Source organism: Silurus aristotelis (genome assembly GCF_946808225.1).
Source record: "Silurus aristotelis genome assembly, chromosome: 14".
NCBI lineage: Eukaryota > Metazoa > Chordata > Actinopteri > Siluriformes > Siluridae > Silurus > Silurus aristotelis.
This window is the reverse complement of record NC_139587.1, coordinates 26,315,109-26,325,929: the sequence shown is the minus strand read 5'-3', so window position 1 is coordinate 26,325,929 and position 10,821 is coordinate 26,315,109. Positions and strand designations below refer to the sequence as shown.

The 10,821-nt window shown below is 37.1% G+C and overlaps 1 protein-coding gene and 1 long non-coding RNA gene across 10 annotated transcripts; one reads left to right on the top strand and one right to left on the bottom strand.

Annotated features, from left to right (window-relative positions):
• Positions 1-208: 208 nt before the first annotated feature.
• tigara (TP53 induced glycolysis regulatory phosphatase a) lies at positions 209-5,569 on the top strand (the record flags this gene model as incomplete). 9 transcript variants are annotated; one of them, XM_083561122.1, is made up of 8 exons in its annotated part: positions 209-470; positions 1,328-1,365; positions 1,438-1,592; positions 2,345-2,422; positions 2,968-3,078; positions 4,293-4,544; positions 5,122-5,242; positions 5,334-5,569. In XM_083561122.1, exons 1-8 carry the CDS (start codon positions 439-441, stop codon positions 5,567-5,569), a joined length of 1,023 nt encoding a protein of 340 aa, XP_083417248.1. In that variant the 5' UTR covers positions 209-438. The 9 variants fall into 9 exon arrangements, 8 of the variants coding, with proteins under 8 accessions (XP_083417248.1, XP_083417251.1, XP_083417250.1 ...); XM_083561124.1 differs by having other exon boundaries at positions 210-360; XM_083561123.1 differs by having other exon boundaries at positions 232-470; positions 1,438-1,559.
• LOC310737017 lies at positions 5,107-9,812 on the bottom strand. Its single transcript, XR_014536722.1, has 4 exons — positions 9,574-9,812; positions 9,387-9,493; positions 6,238-8,246; positions 5,107-6,148 (listed from the first exon to the last, which is right to left on the bottom strand). It is a non-coding gene; the product is annotated as an uncharacterized lncRNA (long non-coding RNA).
• Between the last annotated feature and the right edge of the window lie 1,009 nt (positions 9,813-10,821).

Genomic DNA, 10,821 nt, shown 5'->3' with positions numbered 1-10,821 from the left:
TTTCGCGCCTAAAAAAAATTAAATAAAAAAAAGAAAACGTGCGTCCTACACGAGCCAATCAAACGCCAGAATGAAACCTCCGTCAGAGGTACTTGACAGGGCCGCACGTGCGAATTAAAACCCTCCCCCTTTCCTTAAGCCCTTCCCCACCACCACCCAGCTCAGCGAATCAGAATGCGCAGTGGAGTCCGTCATGAGCGGTTTCTCGAGCACGCGCAGAGAGGTTTAGCCAATCGTAATTCGAGCGTTGACTGCACGCGCAGCCAATCGTGTTCCAGAGCGGCGCGTGACGTCACGCCTGAACAGCAACACCAGAGCTATCAAGCGGGACAGAGAGACGGACTGAGGCAGTGCGACTTGGTGGACTTATTCAACCGTTTATTTATTTTATTATTAATATTAATATTATTCACCTCATAAAACTGCACAGTTAGGCTAATGCTTTCATTTGTCTTAACAATAATCCGACAGTAAGTCGAATATGTACAATATGAGAATTATCAATGCATATTTTGGTATCAGTAACGAACCAGACAGGATTTACCTCAGAGAAGTGTAGCCAGTTTTCTTGACATTTCCTGCTATTTAAATGGATTCTACCGATTAAAACAATTCTACATTTAAAACGGTTTAATAAACGGTTTAATTGTGCACGCAGTTGCTAACTCAGTATCCAGTTTCCTACCAATAGCTGCTTAGCATTTATTTAAAGGTCAACATTGCTAGTCAGCTAACAGTCAGGGGGTTCAGTGACATTTAAATGGAGGAAATGATCCCAGAACTGTGAAACAATATATATAAAGTTTCTCTCACGTTTCGTTTTTTTCTTCCTTAAATCTGCTCATTTATATAACTTCAGGAAGGTCTCTCAAATATTCTAAAATCTTAACTTGGATAGCTAAACATTCTGGCCTTTTGACTGATCAGAAGGATGGGGGTTTAAGCCCCAACACTGTCAATCTTCCACTGTTGGGCCCCTGAGCAAGGCCCTTGATCTTCTCTCCTCCTGGGGGGTGCTCTATCATTGCTTAATCCTGTGCTCTGACCCCCATCTTCCTACCAAGATTATACATTTTTTATTACTGCTTTATCTGTGTAAAGGTGACTTTAAACCATTGTTTAAAGCGCTATACAAATAAAAATGATTTGAAACGAACCAGTAAAAAGCAACATCCTACAAAACTCCAGCCAGAATGGTGATATAAAGTTTGTGCTCCATTGTAAACAATTCGTTTTTGTTTCCGGTTTTGTTTTCTTGTCCTATTTACCTATTTTATTATTATTATTTTTCATTATTTTACCCTTTACATATATTTTTTTAATCCAGTGGTGAGACACAGTACAACAAGGATGGACTGCTGCAAGGTAACGTGTGTTTGTGATTAGACACCATTTATATTTTTTCATGTTGGTTTAATGTTTAATTTTGTTTTCCAGGTCAGGGAATAGACTCCAATCTGTCTGAAATCGGTGTGCAGCAAGCTGAAGCGGCCGCCCAGTATCTTCAAGATGTACATTTTACTAATGTTTTTGCCAGTGATATGAAACGGGCCAAGCAGGTGAGCTGTGATTGCAGGACAGGAGTAGAACAGGTAGGGGGCAGGACATTACAGGACATAATGGAACTAAATAAGACCACGCAGACCTAAACATAGAACTAGTGCACATGTGCAAATGATGTAACGGTACAAACAAATAGAAAGAAACCGAACAATAGATTTGGAAATTGTTGGTACCCTTCCATTAAAGTTAAAAAAAAAAGCCGACAAATGTCGCTGAAATAACTTGGAACTGACGAAAGTAATAATAAATAAATATTATACAATTTTAGTAATAAAAGAAAAGATTACAAAACAAATTATCTGATCAGAAAATCAGACATTGCTTTTGAATTGCGGGTTCAACAGAAGAATAAAAAAAAAAAAAAAACGAATGAAATTTCCCTGTACAAAAAATGATGGTACCCCTAGAAAAGATGTGTGCCCTTTAACCTCACAGCCGTCTTCAAACCTGTAGTCTGTCTAAACTAAATGGTGTATGTACCTAACAAATTGTGCTTAAAACTTTTAACATACACCATCAAGCCAAATGTTCCTAATTTTGATTAAAGGTGTCTCTCGCCACCCCGCCCCCTTCTTCTGCTATCATTGTGTCCTTTAGCAGGGAACGTCACCATCATTTTCTCCAAGGGTGCTGCAACAAATAATCTCTGTCCTTCAGCTCTTTTATCATTTAGATATCTAAAAAACAAGAGTGGATAAGTTACTGTGAATGTTCAATTTACTATCTGATTTCTAAGTGAAGATTTATTTTTTTTTTACTGCTCACATCTTCTACATTCCAGACTGCCGAAATTATTGTAAGTAAAAACAAGACATGGAGCAACCTAGACATTGTGACAGCTCCATCACTTAAAGAGAGGGTAAGTGTGAAAGTCTTCTGTTTCTTATTAACCTTTACATATATATATATATATATATATTGGAAGGTAATGGGCTGCCACTCTTGGGCCCTTGAGCAATGCCTTTATCCCCCTGTGTTCCAGAGGTCCAGTCAAGTTCTGAACAAAATGCAAAGAAAATAATTTCACTGTGCTGTAACGTATATATCACACATAAAGGCTATTCTATTCTACCAAATGGGAGGTGGACTACAGCACAGTGCAGCTTGGTGTTCTCTTGCTCACTAACACCTTGATTGCTAATTAAGTTTGCTATTAACGCATTTTTCGAACTTTGACTTTTTTGCTGTCCCAATATTTTACACATCAAACCAAAAATGACAGCAGTTTAATGCGTATTGTAATAATGGAAGCACCAACAAAAATATTAACTGCACCAATAACAGTAGTAGCGATGATCACATCACTAAATATACCGATAACATTTTTGCAGTCTTATTCATTTATGCAAATAACAACGACAGTAATAATAAATGGTAAAAGTTCTGATCGGTGGTGTCTTTTAGAGCTTTGGTATTGCTGAAGGAGGGCCAGTGGAGGACATGAAGAACATAGCTAAAGCAGCAGGCCAGCCAATCTCAGAGTACACACCTCCAGGTGGAGAGACAATGGATCAGGTGTGTGTGTATGAGAATAGTTTATTATAATGGATCTGTTAACTTTCTCTTGTTCTCTTTTCTTTTGTGACGTACAAAACGTATGCATGAAGTAGCTTTGGTTATATAAATCAAATGTCGTACCACAAGTCCTCGAATTGAAGTTTTTGGAACATTGACTGGACCCTTTAATATAATTAGTTGGTTTAGATGAATAATAAAAGGGAAGCCAGTTTTTATCAATACTATTATTTAAAATATGCCTTTTAAAACAATATATATTAGGTAGCCATATAGTAAACCTTACCGGACCTTTATGAAATCTGATTGGTCAGAATGACAGAATTACTGTGTTAGTCTTTCACATGGACTTGAACTGAACAGTTTCGAAAAATGTTGGAATTTTTGCATTTGTTCAGTTGTTGTTTATTCATTTATTTACATTTATTCTGCATTACTGAAAGCATTTTCCAACTCTCTGTTCAGGATGAATGGCGTTCTAGTTTCCATTGTAGTGACTTACATGATGCATTATATGACATTGTGTTTGTCTTATCAACTTCATGAGAGAAATAAGGAAACTGCGTATAGAGTCTATAACACAAATAACGCACAACGATGACAAAACGTTTGGGACATTGTGTAAAGAAAGAAAAAATTCCTAAATGAAATTAAGTGCAAATCTCGTACGCATATGTCTTTCACAGTAGAACATAGAAATATAATCAAATGTTAAAAAGAAAATGTACAATTTTAAGGAAAAAATCATGGTAATTCTGAATTTCATGGCCTCATCATGTTTAAAAAGTTGTGACAGGGAAGCTTTCAGTGCAGCATTCCTTTCTACATTAAACAACTGAAGAGACCCAATGCTGGAGTTTTGGTAAAGAAATCTTGTGCCATTTGTGTATGATACAGGATTCTACTTTCTCATCAGTCCTGGATCTTTTTGGTCATATTTTTCATTTCACGATGCACTAAATGTTCTCAGTTGGTGAAAGTTCTGAAATGCAGCCAGTCCAATTCAGCACTTGGATTCTTCTACTAAGAAGCCATGCTGTTGTGATGGATGCAGTATGTGGCTTAGAAGTATGCAGTATGTGGCTTGCTAAAATGTATAACTCACTATGTAACTACAAATGGATCAAAAGTGGAAAAAAATCTAACCTCCAAAAAAAAAGTTTAAATTCCGTCTTGTGTCTTCCGTCACATTACAAACTCTGTCCTCCTCCTAGGTGAAGATCCGAATCAGCGCATTCCTTAAATTTTTGTTCCAGCAGATGGCGGTTGAGCATCAAGACAAAATACGTCATGGTGATGAATTTCAGCCAGACGGGCCTTTTGCAGGTCACTCGGATGATGGAGTTTCGGATGATGTGCTTGCTCATGCTCTCGTGGTGAGCCATGGTGCCTACATGCGGGTGGCAATGCGCTATTTTATTGAGGACTTGGCATGCACTGTACCTCCTGGGGCAAACATGGCTCAGGTATTCTCAGCCTGCCCAAACACAGGAATGTGCCGATTTATTGTGACTTTAAAGTGTAGTGATGCAAGCGTTCAACTGTCTGGCATGAAGTGTGTATTTGTCAACCGCCAAGAACACATCAGGGCTGAGAACAGATAAATTAAAGTTATATGTAATTAAGTTGGAAATTGCACTCCTGCATGAAGACAACAGAATATTCGCAACACCACAATTGTTCAGAGGTCAGTTTTATGCTATTATTTGACATAAACATTTAGATCAACTGTTTTGAACAGTAGCTTATAGATACAATGTGATGTATTTTTTTTGCAGTGGTCTGAAAACAACTGTTTTAACGGAGGGACCTTTAAAAGTGTATATAATGCCCGATAATAGAAATGAACGCAATCCAAACTTCACTGTGACAGTGTGAACTTTCTGTTCTTTGTAAACAGACGTAAAAGCAGCAGCTCAGTCCCTGACAATAAGTGCATGAAGGAAGTCATAAAACTAATGATGCATAGATTTTGTTGTTACTGGTTAATGAGGCTTTAAATAAAGCTAATTCTTTCCCTCCCTCCTCTTATTTTTTTTCCAGAATGAGTTTGTGCCAGCAAGCATTAAAAACTGGATGGGAAAAACCCAACTTGTACTAATTCTCATGCCGTTTTCAGAATCTGATCTGTTTGGACTAAAGGGAGAATATTTTTTCAAATCTAGTAAGCACTTTGATAATCAAGAATTGATAATACAAATGAAATAAAATGTGACTTTTTATTTAACCTTTCATTTATAACACATTTTTTTCAGTAAGGTGTTTTAGTTATTGCAATCTACCGGAACAGCTTCAGTGCACCATGGCATCAGTTCTCTGGAATGGTACTGGAACTGTACAAATGGAAAATGATTTCCTCATTCTGAGTTATGAGGATGTGAGGGAGCTTTGCCTTTACATGTCACTCCAAATTCTCCCATACATCCTTGAACAGTTCACTCCCACCAGAATGATCAGATCACCCATTAGGATAGAAATGTGTCATCGCTGACTAAAGGTGATCAGGCAGAAGATTTTGCATTGATTTGGCCAATCAAGTTTTCCTAATTATAAATTCCTAGTTAGGGATTAGTCCTAAAAATATTGCAGCTTGGTGAGTTAGAAAGCCAGATTTTAATTGAAAATGCAATATGATTAAGCAACCAGATGTGTACCTGTAAAAAAAAAATACAAATAAATCAGACTGTCTAAAGAACTGTGCATTTTCCAAATTTTACAAAAGTATTTGGACACCTGACTTTTTCAGTGATATGTGGGTTCTTCTATGTTCTAAACTGTTACCACAAAATGTGAGACGTTGTAGCATAAATCTTTCCCTTTACTTGAACTAGGAGACCCAAAACTGTTTCAGCATGACATTGCCCCTGTGCCCCAGTACCTGACTTTTACTAACGCCCTTGTGGCTGTGAATGATCCCAAATCTCCATAAGCACACTCCAAAAGTTAATGGAACATTTTCCCAGAAGAGTGGAGGTTATAATAACAGCAAATAGGGACTAAATGTGGAATCGGATATTCAGAAAGCACATACCAATCTTATGGTCAGGTGCCTTTCAGATAGCAGACGGTGCTGTGAGGATTGGGCAGCAGTCGAAGGCGGGGGTCTGCTTAGACTGCTGCCCCCGCGACCCGAATTACGGATAAGCGGGAGAAAATGACATGAAATGATGACTTTCACATTCACACGTTCACATACATGTCAATTTCCCTTGTGTATATATTTGATTTTTGGGACACCATGTACTGTACATCCACTATGAAATTATACTAAAAGATACATTTTCTAAGGTTCCTACTAATTCTGCAAATTCATCATCAGCCAAGTGTAAATGATTCGCATCGAGCAGATACTAATGATTTTACATCAGTTAAATTTTTTTTTCAAACAATTACTAAAATAGTGAGCTACGTGCACAAATCGAGGCCGAGTATCTTTCATGTACCCAATGCTGAAAAGTAAACAGCTTTCTTTGTTTAGGTAGAATGCCAGTTCTATGATCAGAAAGTCCTCATATTATCAGCTTTATCAGCAGTATCAGTACCACTTTCAGATGGCAATGAGAATGATTTATTTACTTTGTTTTGCTCCAACAACATGGGAGCTCTTTAGGTCATTCCTGGTGACCTAGATTTCTCAGCATGAACTTGGAATTTTGTGTTGCGCAAATGTGTGCAAGATCTATAGACACATTGTTTTTTAAAAAAGGTTTATTAATTATTTATTAGGTTTATATAAATACAAGCATTATTTTAGTTTGTAGTGCACCAAAAAATGTTTATTAAAAAAAAACAGTCTAATGAAAAAAAAAAATCTAATTCATTTGTAGATACTGTATTTTGTAAAACATAAGATATTAAGCTTAAGTATAAAAAAAACCCACACACAAATAAATACCTACAAGTGTCCAGCACCAATTGACTAATTTATAAAAGTATAAAGATATTAGTCGTGGTAGGAAAACTAATAAAAAGAGATATAAATATCTTACAAAAGTTCTAAAATAAAATACAATTAGAAATAATAATTCTGAACCAAAATCCATAGGAAGTTGAGTACAAAGAACATCTGAACAAAAATGGATTTTCACTGTCAGTGATGTAACCCATGACCGTTGCTCTTGAAGTGCTATAAATAAACTCCACTGTGAAATAACGTATAATGCAAACGCCATTTAACTTTTAACTTATTAAATTAGGTGAAAGGGCAGATGTTGACCTACTCAAGTTGACATGTCACGTGTCACATCATAGACACTTGAGTTTACAGCCGATAACTAAGAAATAAAACACTTTCTCGGGAAGATAATCAATGGTAGGGTGGTGTGATGTGACTAAGCATGAAGCTAAGTTAGTGTTACAGCCCTGAGGTCGATTATCATGTCTTAAAGTGCCATAAAAAGTGCTGACACTGGAGACTCCTTCCATAAATAAAAATAAAAAATCTCTATAATTGATTAATTTAGATTAGTTGCATTGTTTCATTTTATAACAAACATCCACCATAAAAGTCCCTGTTTATGCTGTAAATATAGAAATGATAATGTAGTTCATTGAGTGCATTCAAATAAATAACCACGTGAAGCATTTAGCAGGCGGAAAAACTACTCTCCGAGACGAGGTTTTAGGAACGAAATCAACAGCTTCGGACCGAACTGAATCAAGAATTCAAGCTGAATGACTGTACACTGTGGTACAACCCACAATGGCTTCCTTAGTAGTGAAATTCAATCCCATTCAGGTAGTGAAAAATAGTGTTCCACTAAGAATCGTACTTTTCTGTTTTCCCTGTGTTTTTCCAGAGATGGAGTCCGTGCACTGTGTGAGAGCAGCACCTCTAAAGGATCGTCTACTAATGTAATGGTCTCCTTTGATACGTTACCTCCACGCTCAGGGTCGCTCCTCCAGTTTCTCATTGTGTTTAAATGCGGATACTCGGATCCTAAAGGGTCGGACGGATCGGTGTGCCAACTGCGTCTCTTCCTGCGGTGCGTTTGATGTTTGTGTCGTTTTGAGAAGTGAAAACCAGGGAGCTTTTGTAAAATCTGGGCATAAATTTTCGCTTGTCGATGGTTGACCAATAGCACAGCACCTCTGCAGGAGTGGAACACGTCATAGTGCTTATGTCTTCTGACACGGCGAAACCGGCAGTCCTTGTTGGTGTCGAATACCTGAGGATAGGCGTGCACACACACGTCACTTCAACTGTGCAAGTGATTAGCTCAACTGTAACTGACATCAGTGATAACACTGATGTCAATATTATCTTTATGTTTATATATAGGACTTGTCAATTGAGTCCAACATCATAAAAGGTTAACCCTGGGTTATCATTGTTCTAAACCTCACTCTTAACCCCGTTTACAGGAATGTTTCACACTTAGAACCGCATACCACCCGGGGCTATAGAACTCTTCCCCTTAAGCAGGATTTCCTGAATTCAGAAACATGTACATTGTAAAACAACATGGTTTTACAATGTCACGGCTGCATGCTTAGGAACAGACACTTCGATCCGAAATTGACACAACATTGACACTTTTCTACAAGTAATCACAAGTTTATCCATGTTTAACAGGAATTCCAAATAATTTGCTTTATGATGTTTTAATTTTTTGTCTATGCGAAAGCATGAGATAAATTATTATCGTATCACATGCTGGGAAACCCAGGGTTTTAGAATGTACAGTGTCAAAACGTCAGATTATGAATAACCAGGATTAAATGTGAAATCCGGGTTAAATATGAGCAGTGTGAAATAGGAAAGAAGAACGATTCCATGTACTTGAGGTTTAGAATGACCCAGAGTTAACGATTTCAATGTGACAAGCCCAAAAGTGTACATATAAGTACATATATAATACATAAGGATGAAATAAAATATCGAAAATTCAATATTTAAAAATAAATTTAACAAGGAAATTTATAAATGAACTGATTATTGGTAAAAAATAATTTCATTATAAAAATTCTATATCTATTTGGAAAAGACCAACATCGAGATAATTGAACATATCTATTGGACATTAGTGTTAATAATAATATATATATATATATATAAAATATAGAGGCATTAGAGCATTATATGCCAAATGTAGCCTATTAGAATCCCCAACAGGATGAGGCAGTGCCATATCCTTAGGTAAAGATATTAAAGATCTTTGCGGTAACATCTAATCTGTAGTACTAATTATGATTTATGAAACTTCACAATCATCTGATATTCCAAAGATACTCGACTAGCTTTGTCGAGAGATTAGATGGATTATTAAAGGTTTTTTTTTTTTTTTTTTATCTTTTACATTACTTACTGAGATGTATAACTTTCCCTTGGGGTCCAAGCATAAGAAAGCAAGACCTTTCATGTTTAGGATGGGGAAACAGCTTTTATACTGGTCCTTCCAGGGGCTGAAGTTCCCTATGTGATTTCAGAGAAACATGAGCAATCAGAGCACGTCACAACAGTACCAAAGAAACCTAACAAAACCGCTAACGTACCTTCTGATCCTCGACGAACAGGTTTCTGAGCTTTTTTGTTGCCTTTCCTCGTAATGAAATAGTTTTTTCCTTCAAGCCATCGTTGTGTTTCGGGGTCCACGTCATTGGCACCAGAGGGGAAGGATGTCCTCTGCAGATGGTTACATGTGGCTGGAGTGTGGAGTGTGAGTACAGTCCAGCAGAGGAGAAGGACTGAGAGCATGGTCAGTCTGGGTGAGAGTGAATGAATATGGAATCCCTGTGTGTCTGTATTTATTTGGGTGGAAAAAAAAAAGTCCAAAGTTCTTATTTGCATACTGTCGAGGCCTGTAATTGGCCATCTCCTGTTTGGAGGCTGCAACTAGAGCTGACGTAACTCAGCTCAACCTGATGCAATGTTATCATATTATGTCATGTGGAAAACGTGGGGGATTCACTGCTGAAGATCGTAGATAATATTCCTAACTGCTAAAACTGACTTCAGACCTCTGGAGCACAGAAAATAAGGATAACAGATTCTGACTTCAAAATACTCGACTATTTTAACGTTTCACTTTAATTGGTAAGCGTGTCAAAGTTTGGCACATGTTCAAATTTAATGATTTGTAAATGTATGGTCTTTTAATTTATGGGTTTTTTTTTGCGGGGGGAGGTGTTATTTTAAGGTTTATAAGAGCATTATTAGCTTCATAAAACTAATAAAAACTAATACTGAAATACTCCATTGTAGGGAAGCAACCAATGAATCTTTAGGGTCCAATAGCGCATTGAACCACAACACGCTCTTATCAGTCCGAGCTTAGTTTCAATCCGAATTCGTTCATTGCAGTCAATTTCATTTATTCATTTTTCCGTAAAAACTTCACGCACACTCTCTCCCTCACACACAGTCATCCAGAAGAAACAGAAAGGAAAGAACTTGTTATAAAGTGATTTTCCCCAAGCATATGCTAATCACTACCTTTAAATTATTGTATAAATTTTGTGGAGAAAGTTCTTACACACCCGACTGTAATGAATGGACATTCGGTGCCCACCAGATGAGTCCGGTTCCTTTCAAGGTTTCTTTCTCATACCATCTCAAGGAGTTTTTCCTGGCCACATTCACCACTGGCTCGCTTATTAGAAACAAAGTATACATTTTTTATTTTCACTTTATCTCTGGAAAGCTGCTTTAACAGGAGCGATACAAATAAAAATTAATTGGATTCAACTGATTTTTTCCAGCCACATGTGGTTCTTCCCCAAACTGTTACGACAAAGTTGGAG